Source organism: Pongo pygmaeus, chromosome 10 (genome assembly GCF_028885625.2).
Source record: "Pongo pygmaeus isolate AG05252 chromosome 10, NHGRI_mPonPyg2-v2.0_pri, whole genome shotgun sequence".
Taxonomy (NCBI): domain Eukaryota; kingdom Metazoa; phylum Chordata; class Mammalia; order Primates; family Hominidae; genus Pongo; species Pongo pygmaeus.
This window is the reverse complement of record NC_072383.2, coordinates 12,904,310-12,928,483: the sequence shown is the minus strand read 5'-3', so window position 1 is coordinate 12,928,483 and position 24,174 is coordinate 12,904,310. Positions and strand designations below refer to the sequence as shown.

General features: G+C 39.7%; 1 protein-coding gene across 5 annotated transcripts in view; it reads left to right on the top strand.

The window, feature by feature from the left end:
* DUSP16 (dual specificity phosphatase 16) overlaps positions 1–24,174 on the top strand; it is a 100,591-nt gene that overhangs the window by 55,744 nt on the left and 20,673 nt on the right. For all 5 annotated transcript variants that reach the window (XM_063672446.1, XM_054443738.2, XM_063672445.1 and 2 more), the window contains one exon: positions 18,603–18,766. In XM_063672446.1, coding sequence (XP_063528516.1) covers positions 18,603–18,766 — 164 coding nt within the window. The remainder of the gene's footprint in view (positions 1–18,602; positions 18,767–24,174) is intronic.

The following is a 24,174-nucleotide window of genomic DNA, read 5'->3' as shown; positions in this document are numbered from 1 at the left end:
TTCTGGTAATTAGGGGAACTGTTTTAAAAGTTACTTGTGTATTTTTATTTGTTTTATAATTAAAAGTCTCAACGTAGAAATGCTAAGGAACCAGATGATCTTATAAAATGTGTGGGAAGGCCCAAATATTCTATATCTCTCCTGGAGGACGGCATCGTAGGAGTTAATCCCATCAAATTCCAAAGAAGGCTGTTCATCCTTTGCTTCTCATTTTGCAAATAAAAATCCTTTCCCTTGCCTTGTGGGCTCATAGAGCTAGGAATATAGTTTGACAACACAATAACCTTAACGTAAAGCTGCTGTGTTAGGCAGATTCAGCTTCAATGATAGGCAAGAGTGCTTTTAAACATTTGGTCTAAGAAAAACAAAATATTAAGATTAATTCGTTGTTGGCGTGTTAATAATTTTAAACTCTGTGCAGGTTTAGATAAGATTTCCATGTCTCCAGTTCTCTCTCACAAGCTTTTCCTCAGTTCTCTAAGAACAATGATAGTTCCATCTTTTTCAGATTGTCTATCTGTACACCTTTCATTTATGCTGTGATTCCGTCTGATCTTTCAATTAGTGTTCTTAAGTGAAGCCAGCTTGTCTTAGAATGTAGTTTTCAGAAGTTTGTAACTGAGAATTATAATATTAGATTCTGTCTCTGTTGATAGACACATTCTTTTACTGGGAGTATGAGTGTGTTAAATATAACAGCTATTATTAGCATTTCACTAAACTTATTTGGTGAGTTTAGGAACTCATTTCATGATTCACGTGGCCACTGTGTGAGGGACTTTACCTTGGAATCCTGTTAATGGGATCAGGGTTTTTCTTTTCTTTTTTTTTTTTGAGACAGAGTTTTGCCTTGTCACCCAGGCTGGAGTGCAGTGGTGTGACCTTGGCTTGCTGCAACCTCTGCTTCCCAGGTTCAAGTGATTCTCCTGCCTCAGCCTCCCGAGTAGCTGGGATTCCGAGCACCTGCCACCACGCCTGGCTAATTTTTGTATTTTAGTAGAGACTGGGTTTCACCATGTTGGCGAGTCTGGTCTCGAACTTTGACCTCAGGTGATCTGCCTGCCTCGGCCTCCCAAAGTGCTGGGATTACAAGCATGAGCCACCACACCCAGCCAGAGTTTTTCTTAAAGAAGCAATACGCCAAGATGTGCTTCGTGACAGAGTGGTTATCCCACCGTGTTCTTGTTTGAGATACTTTTACCCTATGGGGAGACCTTACTCAACATCTCGGTCAAGTAGACACCCCCGAGAGGAGTGAGCTCACTTTGAGTTTCTAGCACAGGTGCTTTAGCTAGTTGTACCCTTTACTCCTTTACCAAAGAGCATTCCTTTGTTACCTGGGAAGGTTCTTATCGATCCTGTGTAGCCTTGGGAGGGGCATTCACTGGGCAATAAGGAAGAAACAGGACTGCCTGATTAGCTATGTCAACTCTAGGGACACGTGGTGTGACACACTGAGTCAGAACACCCTGACATCCCTGTTTCAAACAGGAAGTGTTTCTTAGGCCTAACGGAAAGTCCATGGAGGCAGCACCAGGAGCCACATTAAATGTATTAGTAGCACCATATCTTCATCCATACCTCCAGAATCCTGTGTTTCTATTAGCTTAGGGGGTGACTTCAGAGTCTGAATTGCTTGTTTGGGAATTTCTGAGCAGCTGGATTTCTTGTGACACCTAAGAGAGGGTTCTAGATGATCAGAAGCCTTCCCAATCATCCAAAAGCAATTGGGGATTCTCTTGGTTAGTGAATTTTTTCGTCAGGGTAGGTAGATAATTGGGGTAAGTGGATAACAGTATTGGAGAAGGTTTGGCCATCAATTCTTGGGAAACTGTTTTATTGCAAAGGTCCGGCTGCTCAGAGGACAAGCCAGGGATGTGGGACAGAAGGACACATTGACAAAAGTTTCTTAAATATTTTGGTTGGGGAGAAATAACTGAAAAGCACGCTAGTTTCTCACAGGGGCTACTGTTAAGTTACAAGGTCACTGGAGACAATTTTCACTACAAACTGCCCCTATGACTTTCAACAGTTGGAGATTGTTGTCAGTCTCGTTTGGACATGGTAATAGAAAGACAAAGTGGTTTCTTAGAATAATTTTTCCATCAGTTTAGAACTTTCAGCCACCTTGAGAAAAGAAAGCATCAGATATGTGAGATGGTTTTTATAGTCATTAGCTATGGCAGTGAGGAATTGTGGCCCCACATCTACTCACACTCTCAGGGCTACCTTACTCACAGAAGAATGACTGTGAATAAGGGGAACAAGAGGACTCCCAAGAAATTGATAGCAGTATCTTAATGAGCTCTTTCCTTCAAACAAGAGGAGACTGACACTTACCTGGAGGACCTACTTACGTGGTCATAAAAAATGAAGGATTACTGAAGGAGAAGGAAGTGGGATTTGGGGAACCTCTACAGGAATGCAGTGGGCTTAGTTTTTTAATATGGACCAAGTCTTGTTTATCTTTGTGTTCCTGCAAGGCCTAGCCCTTCTTAAGTTTTCAGTAAATATTTTGATATTAGCTTACCTGAAGGTTTTGTATTGTTTATATTTCCTATGATTTAGCAGTCTAGAATATAAGCATATTAAACAGTGATGAAGTCTGAAAGTAGAGAAAGCTTCAAATTGTTTCAAAATAAGTGATTTGGAAGGTGTATTTATTCTGATAAAGCAGATATATAGCTGCGGTGGGAAAATATCTAATATGAAACTTTCTTCATCCATATAAGCAGATGTGAAGATGGTATTAAAATCTGATGAAAATGCTGCTGTAGTTAAACAGTGCTAATTTTCTGTGGTCCTTAAATACTGATATTTGATAAAAAACTAACAACCCTAGAAATCTAGCTCCACTCATAGGAATATACAAGTCCTTGAATTCATGTTAATTGAGAACAGTCAGAATAATTATTGTATTTTTTAAAATGTAAATGTAAATTGATTGCTCTATTTAGTCATTAGTAAATAACCTACTAACCAAGTCAAACTAAGCCATAGCATTGTTTCACTCCCAGTGGATTAAGGGTTTAATATCAGTAGCAGCTGGGTATGGTGGTGCACCCCTGTATTTCCAGCTACTTGGGAAGCTGAGGTGGGAGAATTGCTTGAGCCCAGGAGTTCGCGGTTACAGTGAGCTGTGATTGCAACACTGCACTACAGTCTGGGTGACAGAGAGCCTGTCTCTAAAAAAACAAAACACAAAATTATCAGTAGTAGTCTCATCTTTAAAAAAAAAAAAAAAAAAAATTTGGATGCCTTAGAAAGTTCTCCATTACTGCCCGGGCATGGTGGCTCACACCTGTAATCCCAGCATTTTGGGAGGCCGAGGTGGGTGGATCACCTGAGGTCAGGAGTTCGAGACCAGCCTGGCCAACATGGCAAAACCACATCTCTACTGAAAATATAAAAATTAGCCAGGCGTGGTGGCACCTGCCTGTAGTCTCAGCTACTCAGGAGGCTGAGGCAGGAGAATTGCTTGAACCTGGGAGGCAGAGGTTGCAGTGAGCCAAGATCACACCACTGCACCCTAGCGTAGGCAACAGAGTGAGACTCTGTCTCAAAAAGAAAGAAAAAGTTCTCTATTACCATTAATGGGTAGGTAATGGCAAACCATTGTTTCCTTTTTTTTTCAATTTTGAAGTCAAGTTATTGAATAAGTACAATTTAAAGACCTGTGTATCTTCCCCACAATCCCCTTTGAAATTAAGACTTAAGAATTCATATTGGCCAGGTGCGGTGGCTCACACCTGTAATCCCAGCACTTTGGGAGGCCAAGGCAGGCAGATCACCTGAGGTCGGGAGTTCGTAACCAGCCTGACCAATATGGAGAAACCCCGTCCCTACTAAAAATACAAAATTAGCCAGGCGTGGTGGCGCATGCCTGTAATCCTAGCTACTCAGGAGGCTGAGGCAGGAGAATTGCTTGAACCCGGGAGGTGGAGGTTGCGGTGAGCTGAGATTGCACCATTGCACTTCAGCCTGGGCAACAAGAATGAAAGTCCGTCTCAAAAAAAAAAAAAAAGCATATTAATAGAGTAAAAAAATGGGTGTGACATAAATGTATCATAATAATGATTTTATAACCTAGGATGGGCTTTTGGAAGGGAAAAATGCTGTAATTCCTATTTGGCTAAAAAAATTACTGGATTTCTAATAATTTGAAAAGAATCTAATTCTATTGAGAATATTTCAGGAAAGTTTATATAATTAAGTATATTAAGTAGAATTGTAGGAAAATATTGGCAGAATAAACTATATATTTTTTCTTTTTAATAAAGTCCTTTGTGCCTGATAAACTATATTTTGAACTTGTAATGAGAAGTCATAAACGCAGAGAAGACCAACTTCCTGGGAGCAATAGGTAATCTGGGTATAGAAATTAAACAAGGTGCCAGGCATGGTGGGCTTATGCCTGTAATCCCAACAGTTCAGGAGGCTGAGGCAGGAGGATCACTTGAGCTCAGGAGTTGGAGACCTGCCTGGCCAACAGAGAGAGACCTCGTCTCTACTAGAAATTTAAAAAATTAGCCGAGTGCGGTGGTATCATACCTATAGTCCCAGCTACTTGGAGGGCTCACTTGAGCCCAGGAGTTTGAGGCTGCAGCGAGCCGTGATTGCGCCACTGAACTCCAGCCTGGGCGACAGAGCAAGACCCTGTCTCCAAAAAAAAGAAAAAAGAAATTACACAAGGTAGAGCTAGAGAGAGGTAGTGCCATGCTCTATGCCATGTGCCGGGCCTGTTACTTGTTTTTTCTCCTGCAGATGTAAGATTTAAGATTGAGGGGAAGTGGAGAGATGGGGATTGGAGAATCCAAAAAAGGAACCATTTTCAAGGGTTGGTAATACCTTTTGTGTTACTGCTAAACTTTAGATATCGACCAAAGAAAAAGGATCAGAAAAGAGCAGGAGGGAAGAAAAATAGGTCTTAGTGGTAAAGGTATTACCTGAGCACAGGATCTGTATCTGCATCTGCAGAAGGTTTCAGGGTCTTCTGATCAACTCAGTGCCGTGCCCACACCCATTCCCTAGGTGATCTAACATCTGCATTAAGGAAATCCCTTTAAGCTGGAAAGAACAATGGACTAGGGGTCAAAGCTGTAGCCTGTGTTTTCTGTGTGGTGTGTCTCTGCTCCTTATGGCAACTTTGGATAAGTCATTTAACCTGAATTATCTTGTATTTTTTCAGCTCCTAAAAAGAGATAATAACACTTGCCTTATGAGGATTGTATTAGACAATGGATGTGAAATTTCTGTATCAATACTCTAAAAGACTGTCCTTTAAAAAAAATAAGAAACTTAACAGTATGAGTTTGAAAACCCAAAAAATCAGTTGCCAACATTGATTTATTAGCAACTTTTTTGGTGTTTTCAACAACCTGCAGAAAACTAGTTCTCTGAAAAATAAACTTGTTTCTTGGCTTTTACTTATTCACTATGTATCAGTTTATTCTACTTGTCTATTTCTAAGAGTGCAAGATTAGAAGTAAATATATGTGAAAAAAAGGAAAACTATTGAATTTGGGCTTTTATTTTATGCTGACATACAGAAAAGAGAGTAAATGGGTTAATTTAGTAGAAATAAAGATCAACCTGCATGTGAAAAATGCTGTTCTACTATGTCCTTCTCTTTCCCCAGTTACAGCCTGAGTAAAAGCAAAAGGGCTCTACCAGGCTTATTAATTCCACAGCACTCCCTTCTGTCCTGTGATGCGGCACAGAATAACCCTACAGCGATTGCGGGAGAAAACCATAAATGAACCACAGACTTCAGCCCTTTCATTTACAAATGAGGAAAATAACAGAGCTGCTGAGCGACTCTCCCAAGGCCCACATCCACAAGTAATTCCAGAGTCTTCTGGAATTTTGTCAGGAGGCTAGATTGGGAATCAAGGGTGCCCATTTCAGATCAGGCTTATTCTGAAAGGCTCTTTTTGTAATAGCTCTTTCTCAGTCTTTTTGAGAATTTCAGTCATGTTCTTCATACTTTATAGAATATAGCAATCTATAAAAATATACTGTATATAAATTTTTTTAAAGCATTAAACTATGTTAGCGAGAAGAGATCATCAAGTAAAAGTCTACTCTGTTTTATGCTGGTGTATAGCTGTGAATAAGGATAGAAGATACCATTTATTAAGAACACAGCAAAGGTCTTCGATTAATGTTTGCTATGGTTAAAGGCCAAATACTCATTTCTTCGTTTTGAGTTGAACTTACTATTGTAGTTAGACCTACGAGTGAATAAAAATGTATTAGACTCTATACATTTTCAATTTAATAAGGATCTAGATTCTGATGACAGTTCTGTGTAATAAATGTATACTTTTTTGGTTTAATGGAATTGATTACTGTCCTTCCTCATGGAGGTATAATAGAACCTGATCTTCCTAGTTATGGATTTTGCTCTTTGTGCTATTACCATCAATTCTGTTATCTAGTTTGGTGTTTCTTCTCCTTTGTCTGGAGAAGGGAAATCTTCAGTAAATCCATTTCAAATCCTGTAGAATTTGGTAAATGAGATTGAAATTAATGGATTTCAGTAAAAGTACGCCAGTTATTAAGGAACTGGCTGCTCTTGTGTCTAAAAAACTACAGTGACTGACAGTCACTGAAAACAGACTAAAAATAGATGCTATATGCACACATACACACACAATGGAATATTCAGCCTTAAAAAAGAAGGAAATCCTACCATTTTGCAACAATACGGGTGAACCTGGAGGACATTATGCTAATTGAAATAAGCCAGACACAGAAAGACAAATACTGCATGGTATCACTTACATGTGGATCTAAAAGAGTCAAACTCATAAAAACAGTAGAACGGTGGTTACCAGGGGCTGGAGGGCTGGGGTAATGGGGAGATGCTGCTTAAAGAGTACAGATTTTCAGTTATATGATGAGTAAGTTCTAGAGACCTATTGTACAGCATGGTGACTATGGTTGACAACGTATCATATACTTCAAATTTGCTGAAAGAGTAGATCTTAATTGTTCTCACCACAAAAAGAGCATGGCTATGTGAGGTAAGGTAGTCTTTCCAAGTGTATATGTATATCACATCATCATGCTGCACACCTTAAATAGATAAAATTTTTGTTTGTTAATCATACTTATTTTAAAGCTGGGGAAAAAGGTGCTGTTTGCTCACTGGCTGCTGTGTATTTCTAGCTCTGTTTCTGAGTCTCAGTTGGCATGAATTCGTCTAAATTGGATCATCTTTTCTCCGATTGCTATCTGCCAGTGTGGAAAGTCAGTCATGTCTCTTCCCAGCTACCAGTGGCTAAGGCATATGCTTGAGATTGTCTTTTGAAACAAACAGACTAGAGAGCCAACTAAAAATTAAAGATAGTCCTTTGGTTCCCCATCCTGATATTGTGCACAAACCAAACAAAAGCACCCCAGATGAAAACAGTGACATCAATCTTCCCTTGCCCCAGTTGGGGCAGCTGTGTGGTCTAGAGAAACACCAGGTCCAGCATATTCTTCAGCTCTTTCACTCACTCAGCCTCTCAATATTTGTTGGGTGTTTCCATGGTTGTGCCTTGGACTGGGCTCTCGGGGGTGAAGATATTGGAAAAGCAAAAGGCTTGCCCCTGCCTTTGAGAATTTAGTGGTTATTTGGGGAAATGCACCTAAAGTGGTTGAAAGAAAGAGAAGTATATGATCATTTGCTAAAATGTATGATACAGTGATAAGGGATGATTGAGAGTAGTCTGCAGAAGTCAGGGAAGACTTGATTAGGGTAATGGAATTTTAATCAAACCTTGAAAGATGAGTAAGATTTGGGTAGGGAGGGTTCTTCGCATTCTGAGGGGGAAAGAGAACATGATTAAAAATGTCAGGAATGAACATAGATTTGGAGGGGGCAGTGAGGAGACCAGAGTGGATTGTTTGTGAAGGAGAGAAATGGGAATTGAGAGGACATGAGATCAAATTATGTGAGCTCTTTAAATCAGAAGGAAGAATTTGTACTTTAAGGTGATGGGTGTTGTGAGCTATTGGAGATATGGCTGCAATACGTCATCTCTTAGTCACCAGATCTTTCTTCCAACCTCTTGGGTCTGTCTGGTTTTGTGGTCTTCTGCTACCTTGAAGTCAATTGAATGTCATTCCTCCCCCAGGTTGCTCCAGGAGCCTCTTATCTGTTCACATGCTCTGTCTTGCCACCTTCCAATCCATTGCTCACACTGCAGCCAAAGTTACATTTTTATTTTGTGTTTTTAAACTATTCAGATTACATCACTTTCCAGTTTAATATGCATTAATAATATGCAGTGCTCTTAAGATAAATTACAAAAATTTTAACTGATTCACAAGGCCCTGCAGTGGCTGGCTTCTGCCTACCTCGCTAACTTCATCCATTGCCACTTTAAGTCCTCAGTTGTTGTTTTGCCTCAGCTCCTTAGGCCTCCTCCCTGTTGCTCTAAACCTATGACATCATGTGCCCTGGGCCTTCACAGAGGCTCTCTCCTCTGCCCTGGGCTCTTCTCTCTGCTATTTACCTAGTTGTTTTCCTGCTAGATTCAATGTGGTTGTCAAGCCTTCCCTAGTTACCAGGCAAAGTTGGTTTCCATATGCCTTTGGCCACCTACCATAATTAGTTAATTATTCATCTAATTATTTGGTTAAAGTTTATGCCATGAAACTGTCAACTCCAGAGAAGGCCCTGTGTCTTGGTCACCACTGTTCCATTACCTAGCACTATGTCAAACTCATAGTAGGTGCTATTAAATGTTTTTTGAACTTATATGTGAAACGCAGTTATCCCTTTCTCCCTCACTGCTCTATGAGGTCTCTTGTCAAAATGTGTAGTTGGCCAAAGAGGAGGACTGTAGACAGAATGGAATATACAGAAGTGGTCTTAGGGGAGAGCCTGTGGCTAGATGGCTTAGAAAGCTTTGCGTTTCACATGGATAGCCTGAGAAATGAGCTATATAGTGTGATTCATGGACAGTTTACAAGTCAGTCAGATTTTATTCTTGAATCATTCTCCAGACACTAGACTTGTATTCCTTTTTCCTCTTGACTCATCAAGTTTCCCCTATGGATAATCTCATTTCATTATCCATTTTGATGATGATTATAGACATGTCCAGCAGCCACACCATCCTCATCTGGGGTATAATCATAGTTGGTGTCTCATTGGTTTCCTATGGGATGTGCCCTGATTCCCTGAGCCATGGAGATGTATTACGGGACTCTCTACACCGGTATGGAGTCCTGTACCATTTAGGGGTATCAGAAAAAATTTTCTTTCCCTTTTATGTAAAGTCCTGTGGATATGGCAGAATCATAGTAAGGATTCAGTGTTGCTTTTCGATAACCAAAGTGACACTCACCAATTTTATCTTTTTTCCCGTAGTAGAAGAAAAAATGTTTTTTTCTTGCCCTGTGCCCCCCCCCCCCCCACTCACCCTGAGAGTCTTCTGGGGCATTGTGGTCTAGGAATAGGAAGCAGATTTTGTGCCCCCACCCACACCAACTAGCTTTTGGCTTTGAATGGAATCAGGAAATCCTTCGGAACACCAAAAATACACAAGACTTATGTCCATCAACAGCTATTCATTGTAACAAGGAAGGATTCAATAAACATTTATTGAATTCTAATTATGTGCCAGGCACTATGCTAAATGCTGAGGTAATTACAAAGAATTATGGATAATTCTTATCCATAAGCAGCTCACAATAGCTGGAGAAGTAAGACAGGTCACAACACATACACAATTATTTCACAGTTACTAGGTCAGTGGTAGATACTGCCAAATGATTGGTATAAATTTTATAGAGCCTCTAAGCTGGACCATGTCTAGATACGCTGGTCAAGGAATTTTTTTTTTTCTTTAAATGCAACAGAATTAGGGAAGATAGTATCATGAAACTTTTGTCTTAGTGGTGTATGTGTAGGTGTTCAGAGGGTTTGAGTGTAAAATGTATTTTGTTGATCATGGTAAAAAATTTTGGGACCATACTGCTATAGAAGAGGTGTAACTTGTGCTTGCCTGTGGTTTAGAAGGAAATACAAAATGGATTGGAAAGGTTGAATTTTCAAAAGCCTAAAGGTGGGAAAGCACAGATGTGTTAGGAAAATAGTAGGGAGACTCTGTGACTCTGGCTCTCCTACTTACAGAGCTTGTTAATTCTGTTCAGCCAAGTGGTAGATTCTGGCTGTATTCCTTTTGATTGGTTATTCTGGTTGCAGTCTTTAGAACAATCTTTGTTTCAGGGCGTTTAAGAGGAGTTTCTCTGGGCATAGTTATTGCCAATTTAAAAGATCAGCAAAATAGTTACCAGTCTACATCTTCTGAGAACTCCTTCTTGAATAACACATCTGGATGTTGCTGGTTGAGTTGATTTAAATATTATCCTGAGCAATAAGATCTGGACATTCTGAGTCATAAGAAATTATAAGTTGCATAATTTTAGTGTTTAGTGATTTGTCTGCTGGTGCTTTGAAAATTTTTCATTCATTTGTTGTATATGTCATAACTGTTGCATATGTCATAACTATACCAAAATTAGATAAAGTTTCCCATTTCCAAACTGTGTCACCGTGATAGAGTTGTTTAATATAGGGCGAGCTCTTTTGGAGGTGTCATTTATGGGATAAGTTTTGTGAGATGTAGGCTACTTGTCAGCCTTCCTGAAAGAGAAATGCGTATCTATCCACTCTCCTCTTGGTCTGTGCTCCAGTAGATGGGGGTGGATGGAATAAGAGCTTTAAATTAATGCTTTAGATCATTTGGCATTTTTCTCTTTAGTACGGCTCAATTGGGGAGTTGGCTATATGGGAAATAGGTGGAATGCTGCTAATGTTGTGGAAAACATGCTACGCTCTCTACCTTCCTAGGAGTAATTTACCAAACCTGTGTGGCTTGGCTTATCCAGACCAAAGTATCTACATTGAATGAAACATTAGTTACATATTTTGTTTGCTTTCTTTAGGGATATGAAATTATGTTGCCTTTTTTTTTCTTTTCTTCAGCTAGTTTCAACTCTCCATGTTTACTGTCTGCTGATCCTGAAAGAATTGTGACCATACTTTAGTCTGTTTTTGAGTGTCTAGAGAACAAAGTTGCCTAAATCAGACATGTCAGACTGAGGCATGACAGAATTACTCTTAAGAGCAATTAAAGTACTTTACTGCAAAATAAACATTTTCGGTATTTTCCATTTTTAATGTTAGAGTTGTCTCCTTTGTGTGATCATAAAGCAGCAGATTTTCTTTCCAGTATGGAGAGAAGAGAGAACTGTCCTCTACAGGTGAAGGTGTACTCTAGTTTTTCACATATATTCTAAAATAAGCAAATGAAAGGATTGTGTTTATGTTACAAAAAGGGAGTTTTGTTTTACAAAAGAATTAAACTACTTGAGAACTACAAAAGAATTTAACAGCTGGGCATGGTGGCTCACGCCTGTAATCCCAGCGCTTTGGGAGGCCGAGGCGGGCCGATCACCTGAGGTTGGGAGTTCGAGACCAGCCTGACCAACGTAGAGAAACCCCCGTGTTTACTAACAATACAAAATTAGCCGGGCATGATGGCACATGCCTGTGATCCCAGCTACTTGGGAGGCTGACGCAGGAGAATTGCTTGAACCTGGGAGGTGGAGGTTGCGGTGAGCAGAGATTGCACCATTGCACTCCAGCCTGGGCAATAAGAGTGAAACTCCCATCTCCAAAAATAAAACAACAAGAATTTAACTGCATAGTTCAAAAACTGTGAAACCATATGAACTATATGCAGATGATTTAAAATACAAAAGTTAAATTTGCATATGACTTTTTAGGAAAATGTCTTCCATAAAGTAGAGCTTTATATCAATATTATTTCTTTGTATAACCATGGAATCCATTCACAATATAGGGTGGGAGGGCAGTTGTCTTTGATTCTGCCTTCCTTGAAGGCAGCTCTGTCAATTGATAAATCCCTAGTGACTTGCTCCCTATTTAAATGAAGGCATGAGTGGAAAGGCCCTCTGTCTCTCCCTGCAGGAAACCATCTTTAAAGTCATGGAACTGCTAAAAGGAGAGGGATCTATTTTTAGAACTTTGGCCTTAAAAACATTTTAAGAATATCAGTAAGCCACAGTAAAGTGCTACTTTTATTATGTAAATATACTTTCATTTTAAGAAAATACTGTGATTTATAACTGATTGCATGGGTGAGAGGGAAGAGAAAAGAGTGACTAATTGGAATTGTTTAGTAGAGTTGTTATATGTATTTTATTTTACTTGGCAGATTTCCCCCCCCCAAAATGGAATGGTGGTTCACATTTGCTTTTACAGAAAATCATATTTATAATCGGAATTGTGAAGGAGGTGCTCTTAAGGGAAAATGTTTTCATGGCTGGATTAGGATAAGGTGTTATCTAAATGAGAAATGCTTTAGAAGCTGTACCAGATGTTTTCTGTGTCGGAAGTAGTATCTATGTTTTTGTTTGTAAACATGTGTTCTTTTGGTTGGATTTATGGAAGACTAACAGAAACATGGGTTTTAGCATTGCGGTCTGGCTGCCTGTGCATCCACAGCTGTAGAGGCCAAGACGCTTCTCTGCCTGCAGGGACTGCCCATCCCTGTTTCTCAGCAGGCTGGAAATGTCTGTGTATTTGTCTTCCTTCCTCTTAGCACAGATACTTCCAGAGTAGGGGGCACAGTCATTCTTAGGTTCAGGTCCATGTTAGGGAAACACATGTAGGTTACTGTGACTCTGTTTTCTGCATTCCCAGATGATAAACAGCATAAAATTAGGAATAGGAGAAACTTGGCAAGATTGGACAGTGAGTCAAGTCTTCAGACAACTTTAAAAAATATGCGCAAATTTTTTCAAGAAGCTTATCAGTTTTTCGGTACTGCTTTTCACAGTAAATAGCAGATAACAGACTGATGTTATGTCTTGTAATGGAATCTAGCTTGGAGTCCCTGGGACAACAAAGTTATGACGAGGGCAGATAAGAGGACGCTTCATTCTGTGTCTCCGTTAGCCATTTGGAGCAGAAAGTTTGCATAAATGAACTTTTCTTCTGAAGTAGATCTTGTTTGTAAGAGAACTTATGAAAGGAAGAGGGACATTTTAAGCATGTTTCAAAACTGAGTTGCTGGTGAGGCCACAGATAGTTTTTAGAGGTTCAAGGGAAATCGGGCAGTGTCTCATCTGTTTTTAATTAATGAAACGAAACTGGAGTCACTAGAGTGCAGCAGTGAATGAAAGGTCAGTGAATGGAAAAAACTGTCAATGAAGGAGGATGTCAGCAGAGTGGAACATTGTCATAGATAAAGATCAGTGAAAATGTACTCTGGCTGAGGTAGTGTTTTCTGGAAGTGACTGGGAGCCAGTCTGGGACATTTCAAGCCAAACTGAGCACAAAATGAATGTTCTGATTGCAGCTAAGTCTGTTAAATATTTTTAAATATTTGTTTGTTTGAGTTTGTTCTAGATATCAGTTGAAAAAGATTTGTGAAAAAGAGGCTTCTTTTTGTTTTATAATGTGTTTTACAGTGTAGTGTTGTTGTTTTGTTTGGCTCTTTTGTTTTGAAGCTGAACAATGGTTTCTTTTTCTCCTTTCTGTTCTCTGTCTTAGAACTTTCTAGAGCCATACTTACTTTTGAGGTCCACTGAAATCAAAGTGATCTAGGATCACTGTACCAATTAATGATAGAGCTGGACCTCGAACAGCCTGGCTGATGGCTCAGTTTATAATTATTGCAGAATTGCATCTCCTCTGAAAGTTGTTCTGTGGGGGGTGACCTGACAGCCAAGCTCTACTACCAACTTGTAAATGGTGGTCATGAACAAACCAGTGACCATATTTACATTTCAACCAGTTCATCTGTAAACTTTGTTATCGGTGTCATGTGAAATTGCCTTTAAAGAGATTTTACTTTCTCTGGTCTTGTCAGATCTTCTTTCTTCTCCCTCATTGAAGCCTTTGAGCAATATAGCTTTGGGGAAACAAGGCTCTTTCATCAGTTTGGGAGAGGACCATGGCCTTTTTAGCCTGGTCACAGCTGGGGAGGCCAGGACCCCATGAATATCATCAGTAAGGCTGTCCCTGCATCCAAGGGAGAGTTGAAAGTAATTACATAGGATTTAGAAAAGTAGACTTATAACCTGGCTCTTCCGGTTATTACATTATGTGATTCTGAGCCTATATTATGTGATTCTGAGCCTTATCTATAAATGGGATTAGTAGTAACACCTACCTCATAGGGCAGCTGTAAGAGTGTATAAATACCTATAGAGTGCTTAGAGCAATGTTTGTCACGCAGTAAGCGTTCAGTACGTTCTAGGATTACATACGTTATTTATAAAAATAATTATTTATAAGGTTCAAATGAAATTCAAGTGGAGTTTCCTTGGATTCTGTGTTTTCTCTTTGAGAACGTTTATTGGAATATTGTTTTGTTGGATGTATGTATGTATTTTTTTGAGTCAGGGTCTCACTTTGTCACCCAGGCTGGAGTGCAGTGGTGCGATCACAGCTCACTGCATCATCAACCTCCTGGGCTCAAACAGTGCCACCTTAGCCTCCCAAGTAGCTGGAACTACAGGAATACTCCACCATGCCTGGCTAATTTTTGCTTTTTTTTTTTTTTTTTTTAACAGAGATTGGGTTTCTCCATGTTGCCCAAGCCGTTTTGTTGAATTTAAATGACAGCCATTCCAGGAACTATTTTAGAGCCAGAACAGAAAAATACGTGAAGACAGTTCTTTAGAGAAACACCAGAACTGGCAGGGCACAGTGGCTCATGCCTGTAAACCCAGCACTGTGGGAGGCCGAGGTGGGTAGATCACTTGAGCTTAGGAGTTTGAGACCAGCCTGGGCAGCATAGGAAGGACCCTGTCTCTACAAAGAATACAAAAATTAGCTGGGCGTGGTGGCATTCACCTGTAGCCCTGGCTACTTGGGAGGCTGAGGTGGGAGGATCACTTGAGCCTGGGAGGCAGAGGTTGCAGTGAGCCAAGATCATGAAACTCCAGCCTAGGCAACAGAGTGAGACCCTGTCTTTAAAAAAAAAGAGAAACACCAGAACTACATGTTAATAGACATGACGTTAAAATTTAACATCATACAATTTAATTGTAATTAAAATAGTGCCTGACAGTTGTTAGGTTGGGTAGGTGTAAGAAAAGCAAAGAATGATGAGAATCTTTAACATTTATTGTTACAAGAACTACCTTGGGGAAAAAACTCAAATAATGACTGTGTTATTCAATTAGAGAGACTGAAAAGGAACAAAACACGAATAGAAACAAAAGCATAAATTCTAAACAGTGGGCACTCATATACCAATTTTGGCTGACCCCCTTTTTTTGAGATTGTCTGTGGGTTGTACTTGTAAGTATAGGAGTTCTGATTGACTCCATTTCAGCAGTTAGTTTGACCCTAGCGTAGCATTTCGTAAGTGTGAATTCTACTAGCTATTAATATATTTTAGGGGGAATTCCATGGTCAGATAAGTTTGGGGAAACTTACTAGACTTCAATAAATGAAACCAGTTTCTTTGAAAATACTTTTTAGAACCTTTAATAAGTTAATATGTGCTGTGACTCTGCCAGGGAGCTAGGATATACAATATTTCTCTCACTTTTTGGACCGCTATCCTATCTGTCAGCTTCTTGCAGGACGCTAGTGCTCTGGGGCACACTTTGGGAAGTTAACCTTATAGGCATTCCTTTTTCAACTTTTTGTCTCAGATGAATCCTAAGGAGATGTAGCTAAACAGCCGCAGCTCAAAGGTGGAGGAAGGCTGCACAGATGGCGCTAGATACTGAATGTCTGATCACCATAACAAAAAAACAGGGAGGCCGAGGCGGGCAGATCACCTGAGGTCAGGAGTTCTTGACCAGCCTGGCCAACTTGGTGAAACCCTGTCTCTACTAAAAATAAAAAATTAGCCTGTAGTCCCAGCTACTCGGGAGGCCAAGGCAGGAGAATCACTTGAACCCGGGAAGCAGAGGTTGCAGTGAGCCAAGATCACGCCACTGCACTCTAGCCTGGGCAACAGAGTGAGACTCTGTCTCAAAAAAAAAAAACAACAACAACAACCAGTGATACCTCCTGAGTGCTCTACTATATGCCAGGCACAAAATACTTTTGATATACTAACTAATTATCTCAACAACTCTATGAGATAGGTGTGATCATTATCCTCATTTTATAGATGAGGAAACTAGAGTAGGAGGGCTTAAGTAACTTGACAAATCAGACAACTAGAAAGTGGTAAAGCCAGGACAGGAACTCAGGTACAAGGGCTTGTGTTCTTACTTCCTCTGCTGTATGATCATGGGGCTTGCCCATATGTGTATGCTGTAGGTACTGTGGCTTCTACGTGTGCATGCGTGGGGCGGTGTGAGGGTGGTATTCTTGGACAAGAGAACATCATGGAAATGTGAAATAACAGTGAGTTTTATGTGGCTGGAGGTCATCATTGGAAATCGTAAGAAATGAAACTGGAGGCCAAGGCGGGCGGATCACCTGAGGTCGGGAGTTCCAGACCAGCCTGACCAACATGGAGAAACCCCGTCTCTATTAAAAATACAAAATTAGCTGAGGGTAGTGGCGCATACCTGTAGTCCCAGCTACACGGGAAGCTGAGGCAGGAGAATCTCTTGAACTCGGGAGGCGGAGATTGTGGTGAGCTGAGATCACGCCATTGCACTCCAGCCTGGGCAACAAGAGCGAAACTTCGTCTCAAAAAAAAAAAAAAAAAGAAATGAAACCCATGAAACTGTAAGGTGCAGATCCTGAGGGCCTGTGACATAAAGGAATTTGTGATTTCTGTAATGGATCCATGTATTCTGCCTATCAGGTTACCTTAAGAACTTCAGTAAGTGGAAGAGCTTTAACTGCTTCTGTGTTAAAAAATATATAGAAAGACACTTGGTCAGGTTGGAGGCCAGACCACTCTTTTACATTCTGCAGGTGGCATAGTTGTCAACTGCCTACCATCCTAACTTTTTGCATTGAGGACCCCGCTCTGAGCCTAGACAGTAGAGACAGGCATCTGGCTGAATTATGCTTGAATTGAACATAATACAGGGCATAATGAAAGATGATTCCCTCTCAACTTCCTGCACTTTCTAGCAGTTTTTAAGGGCATATTTTGTATGTTTCTTGAAGTGGGAGAAAGTCTAATACAATATAACTCAAGGAGATGAAGATAAATACTTCAGTGAGATTTCAGGGTGTTGTTCAAGGCTCAGTTAAAAAGGTACTATCTTCTAATAAGACTTAACATGTTATTTGTTGTTTTTTCGTTTTTGTTTTTGAGACGGAGTCTTGCTCTGTTGCCCAGGCTGGAGTGCAGTGGCGCAATCTCGGCTCACTGCAACCTCTGCCTTCTGGGTTCAAGCGATTCTCCTGCCTCAGCCTCCTGAGTAGCTGGGATTACAGGCACCCACCACCATGCCTGGCTAATTTTTGTATTTTTAGTAGAGACGGGGTTTCACCATGTTAGCCAGGCTAGTCTCGAACTCCTGACCTCAGGCAATCCGCCTGCCTCGGCCTCCCAAAGTGCGGGGATTACAGGTGTGAGCCACCAAGCCCTGCCTTGTTTTTAAATTTAATATTAAAAATATACAAGGATCCCCTGTCATCCAAATCTCCTTGATTCGGACTTAGTGAATAGCGAGGGTTTGAATAGCAAGGTGTTTATCTGAAAATTTATCAGAAATCTGTTTGGTTCCTGTGTTTGGGTTTGGATAGCAAGGAATATTTAGATTGGAAAGCAAATAACCTTACTCATTTTTTCTTTTCCTAGAGGGAGTGAAAGCACCTCCTTTGGATACATAGATTTCACTCCATTGAGTGGTGGCAAGACTGTGACTTAGTGAAGGTCATAGAGCAGATCGTTCTAAGGACAGGACTAGAAAAAACTGAATTCTTCCAATTCTGAGTTCAGTAATCTTGCCACAAAGCCTTCCTGTACCCTAAGCAATTAGTCTGTCAGCACTTCTTTATAGTGCTTGCTGAGATGAACAGGAGCTCTCCAGACGTCAGTGGTAATTATGGAGACCTTGACTAACTGCCCAGGGAATCCCCAGAACTTGATAGAATATTCGTAGGTGGGAGTATGTTTGTGATATCTTTGCAATAAAAAATTTGTGTGGTAGGAAGATTTAAAGTTAGTTGTAGAAAGAATTTTTGACTCGATCAATTTTATTTTGAAGAAGTTGCATTCAGCCTCAGTTTTCATTTCTTATATCCCCATTCTGCTTCTGTGAATTATTGGCTTCGTTACTTGCTACTAACTTTAAATCCTCTTTATGTTCTACAAAAAAATATTTGCATGAGGAGTGGGGAGCAAATGTTGTAGGGTATGTGAAGATGAAGAGAATATCTGAGAGAGAGGAATCATTCATTATAAGTGCCTTCAGGACTTGCCTATCCCCATGGTAGCGTTATAGGCCAAGCTAGTGCTGGATTATGCTTCAGTCTTAGCATCAGCAGCTGTAGCCAGGCATAAGTGTGCAGTGATATCCACTTGGATCCGTGAGTTCAATTTTTATGTTTTAAACTGTTTGAGCAGTTCACAGAAAGCTGGTTTTTATTTTGTGCGTGGCATAATTTTTTATAATTTTATAATGTTTATTCTTAGGTGGGTTTGCTGAGTTCTCTCGTTGTTTCCCTGGCCTCTGTGAAGGAAAATCCACTCTAGTCCCTACCTGCATTTCTCAGCCTTGCTTACCTGTTGCCAACATTGGGCCAACCCGAATTCTTCCCAATCTTTATCTTGGCTGCCAGCGAGATGTCCTCAACAAGGTGGGTGCTTTGAAAATATCCTTCATTGCTGGGTTTATGTTGTTAGCTGGAGAAACAGCAGTTACCCATTATGTCATTTGAAACACACCCCAATCTCAGAAAGGAGCTGCTATGCCATTCTCGGTGTGCTTCCCAGATAACAGTTGCGTCATCTCTTGGAGTGTTAATTTGTTTGATGTTACTTTTTGCTGCAGGAAACCTAAATTATTGTCATGTCTACTTGTTCTTAATAGGTCCAAGAGAACTGAAATAGGACAGGAATTTTCAGAAGTTTAGCCTTATATTCTTAGGGTATTAATCGATCTATTATAATAATTGGGCACACTCAGGCTGATACTTCCTGGATTATCACACATTTAGAAATGTATTTATTTATTGCAACATACTAGAAAGGGATGCAGGTTGGGCTTGGATTGAGGAAGGTCCTCATGATGACTGCTGGCTGGGGGTTAGGGAAAGGTGTTAAAAAGATGATGAGGACAAAAGCTGAAACTATGCACTGCCAGCCTCCCTGGGCTAAAGCTGTTTGGAGGAGTTTGGTTGAGAAAGAAGAGGGAAGAGCATGGATTATTGATGAAAAAGACACGGGCCCTACTGGACAAACCGTGCCCTAATGGGGGAACACATTGGATTGAGTGAGGCCTTTGTATATAATGGTACAAGCAGAACAGCAGTAGACTATAATCTGACTCCACAGCTTGTATGCTCTTAATTAGTAATGCTACAAAACAGTGCTCTTACTGCATGGAAAAGTGATTTTTCTCTAAAATCTCTTAATTTACATCACCACGAATTGAAAAAGCAGTCAGAGATCTTAATTCAACTATTGGTGATTTACAAGTGCTACTTTCCTATACAAAGGGAAGTACCCCTTAACACTTTCTCCTTGAGTAACTAGAAGAATTGGACTGATTGTAAAAATAAGCTACCAGACTGGCTTTCTTTAGCACCTGGAAGGCAAGGCTTTCTAGGAGGAAGAAAAATACCCGATCATCGGGTCATTGGGTAGCAATAAGGCATTCTTTTGTGAGTGTGTGTGTGTTTAAAACTCCTGCCTCTTCAAAATTTTGCCTCAACACTGTGTTATTAATATGTCTGCTTTCACTGTGAGATCTGCTGATTTGAGATTTAATAGCTCATGCTTGTAGCGAGCCTTTCTGGTGGGGTCACAATGCCTTTGAGCATGTAGTTATTATTAATTCTTTTTAGAGATAAGCAGGCTATGTTACAGAAAGCAAAATTAATTTCTTAAAGTCCCATGCATTCCTAGGGCAAAGCTGGAGATGGTTTATTTAATCCTCAGATCAGAAAATAAAATAAAATTCCTAGTTAAGAATCCTGTTTAATCCTGGTAAACCTTAACCAGCCATCAGCAGGTCATTCCACAAGTAATTGTGTTACAGATCGTTTTTGTTACTTTTGACACTCAGTTAAATGACATTTTCATTTTGCTGTATACCTTTTTCAGATTTAACAAATACGTTGGTTAAAAAAAGGTGAGAGCAGTTAAACCAGAATTTGGAGTTGAGGATGGGAAAAGTAGTAGTTTTCTCTTTTTAACTCTGGCTTCTAAACATATACAGCACTAAGCAGGATACATAGGTAGATGTATTGAGAGGAAATATTTGCAGCGGGGAGAATGGGTCTGTGGAAGTTTATAGGACAACACCTTGGGCAAGGAGTTATTATAGAAGGCTTGTCAGGAAGCACCCCTAAAGTCGGTGTATAGACTTTTATTTTTATTCTGCAAGGATAGTGAGAAATAAGAATAAACTATTAAGCTGGATAGCTTTGAAAGCAGTGAATATAAATTTATATTTGTGGCTCACACTCTTTGGAATCCTAGCACCTTGGAAGGGTCCGGTGGGCAGATCATTTGAGCTCAGGAGTTTGAGAACAGTCTGGACAACGTGGCAAAACCCCGTCTCTACAAAAATTACAAAAATTAGCTGGCTTTGTGGCCCTAGCCTGTAGTTCCAGCTACTTGGGAGGCTGAGGTGGGAGGATTGCTTGAGCTTGGGAGGCAGAGGCTGCACTGAGCCCAGATTGTGACAGTGTACTCTAGCCTGGGCGACAGAGCAAAGCCCTGTCTCAAAAAATAAATAAATAAATAAATAATAAAAAATAAAATAAAGAAATGTATGTTTGATTTCTAGGTTCTTTGTCGACAAAAGCCTTAGCGTTGAAGGAGATTTCAGAGATCATTTAGTCAGCCACCAGCATTTGATAAATGAGGAAATCAGTATTCCAAAAATGTTACATGAATTCCCCAACATCATCCAGTTGAGTTTTAGCACTAGATTTGCCTCTTTTTTACAAATAGTATTAACTAATCTGTCATCCTGCTGAACTTCCTGATTTATACTTTCCAAGAGAAATAATATGCTTCTTTTTTTCCTAAAGATCTCCAAAGATGAAAATTTTATAATCTTCCCTAACAGTACAGTTCTTTTTATTAAAATTCAGAAGTTGAAGTCTTTACAAACAGTAACCACGAGACCACTAATATTATTAGTGTTTTGTTTTGTTTTGTTTTGTTTCTTTGAGATGGAGTCTTGCCCTGTCACCAGGCTGGAGAGCAGTGGAGTGATCTCGGCTCACTGCAACCTCCCCCTCCCATGTTCAAGCAATTCTCCTGCCTCAGCCTCCTGAGTAGCTGGGACTACAGGCATGTGCCATCATGCCCGGCTAATTTTTGTATTTTTAATATAGACGGGGTTTCATCATGTTTGCCAGGATAGTCTTGATCTCCTGACCTTGTGATCCGCCCGCCTCAGCTTCCCAAAGTGCTGAGATTACAGGCGTGGGCCACCATGCCTGGCCTATTAGTCTTCTTTTTTTAAATGAAGTGCCACCAAAATATGTTAGAAGCATGTCACAGAAATTTTCTTGGGAGAATCATAATGTTTCCCATTTAAAATGCTGGGCTTTTTATATTATTGCATTTAACCCTCATAATAGGATTAGGAGATACATTTGCCCTGAGCTAAGTCACTTACCCGAGATTATGTCATTGACTTCAGAGCTAGTCAGTGGCACAGATCAAATGTAAACTGAGGCTGCTGTAATTTTAAGTCCCATGCTTATATTACACCAAAAATGGCCATCTTCTGGAAAAAGGAATTCTCTATAGCAGGCTGTTATGAAGGACTGAAATCTTAAGTCTGTTGAGTCACAATTGAGAATTTCTTTCCCTGTTTTTTCTGCAACATCATCTATACCAGTACCGTCCAATAGAAATATAATGCAAGTCACATACATAATTTAAATTTTTCCAGTGGCCTTTAAAAGTAAAGAAACAGGTAAAATTAATTTTAATGTTTAAAAATAACATATTTAACCTAGTATATCTAAAATAATATTTCAACATGCAATCAGTATACAAAATTTCTGAGACATTTTACATTCTCTTTTTGTACTGAGTCTTTAAAATCTGGTGTGTATTTTATACTTACAGAACATCTCAATTTGTAGTAGTCACATTTTAGGTGCTCAGTACCCATGTGTGGCTTGTGGCTACCTTATTGGACAGTATAGGTCTCAGCATGTATTAATTTTTACTGATGTTTTAAAGACATGGTTCTTTTGTAGAAGACCGTAAGAAGTCATTGGTACCAAAAACATACTTTTATTTTCCTTTTCCCTCACAACTGTACTTTTGTTTCTCAGAGTGTGTTCTTTCATCCTCTAGTCTTTGTACTAGAGCTGAAATGGGAGCAGCTTATTGTACTAAATAAAAGTCATCTGCTGATGCCTAGTTCATATTTGAAATGAGTGGGATTTGAGAAAGAATCTCTGGTTACTCTGTGAAAGACAGAAGTTCTTGATTGCTTTTCTCTCATCAGTTACAATTTCAAATGCGGACTTTTGTGCACATTTAAATATATGCAGCCTATGACGGACCTACCTATTGGGAGTAGTTATTAAGCAGAACTGTATCTGAGGTGAACCACTGCAGCTTTTCTAAAGGAGCTCTGCTGCCCGCTCCTTCCCCATTTAAATAATCTGCTGTCAATATTTTTTGTGTAGCTTCTTATTTCAGCCTCTTAACATGCAAAATTGGTTTTCCTAGGCTTTCTTATTGTTCTGCCTGGTACGCGGTAGGAAGACTGACTGCTACTTTCTCTGTTGTTTTCTTAGAACAGTTAGGCAACAGATAGCCTAAACACAATATAGGCTAAGAATGCTCTCAGACTTTCCAGTGGAAATATATGATCTAGGAACACAAAAGCCTGTCAAAATTATCAATAAAATATTTCTTCAGTGTCTATTATGTCACTGTATGTAGAACACCATACAGTGTTCAAGTTGGTTGGTTAGACAAGACCTATTCATTAAACAACAATCCACATGACAAGGTGACTACAGTGTCCGTCCCAGTGCAGAGGCAGCACGGCATGATGGTTGAGAGCCAGCTTTGGGGGTGGACAGTTTTGCATCCCTGTTCTCCACCTTACCAGCCATATCACTTTAGCTGTTACTGCATCTCAGTCTCTTTACCTACACGCCATAATAACTCCGGCCTCCTGGTGTTCATGTAACATTCAAATGAAATGGCATATGCCAAGCACAGTTCCTGGTTTATAGGGACACTTGTCATTGTCATCTTAGGGTAGACTATGCAGCCTACTAGGGTGAGTAGTAGATACAGTGTGTTTTGTCATTTGAGGAAGGCTTGATGGAGTTAAGTAGGACTTGGGCCAGTTTTGAAGGCAAATGGATGGGCAAATGCAAAATTAGCCATGGAATTGACTTCAGAAAGAAAAATTACAATTCTTTTATCTAGAATTGCAATGCCTGTGGTTATTTAATGAGATCTCTGTCCTCAGCCTCACTGAACATAGAGAATTTGACCAAACAGAGCAGTTTCATTAAGGCCATATATTAATTTGTTCTCTCTGTATTACTTCACAGTCTGCATCAACAGATCATAGAACTCATATTTAGAAATTAGTCTGACTGCAGGAGAACGCTTATTTCAGGGTTAGGAGAGAGAAAGTTTTAAAGGGAGAAAAGTTGTGAATGGAAATCATAATAATAAAATTAAAATTTTCTTGGTTTACAGATAATCATTTTTGAAAGTTTACTCAACTGTGTGTTGAAACTAGAATCAATATTTGAATCCTTAGGGGGATTACGTCTTCCACTTTGCAGATGAACCTCACCTGCTGTATTCAATGTAATTTCCCTACTTAACACCAATTAGGAGAAAAGACAGTTTGGATTAGTGAAAAATACACATCATGGGCTTTTTTTGTTTGTTTTGTAATGGCTTTACTGAGATATGATTCACATACCATACAATTTACAAGCAATTTTTACAACAAGATAAAATAAGAGAACTAACATTTTAGGGGACCCTATATTATGTGTCAGGCACTTTATTATCCTCATACTGGCTTTACAAA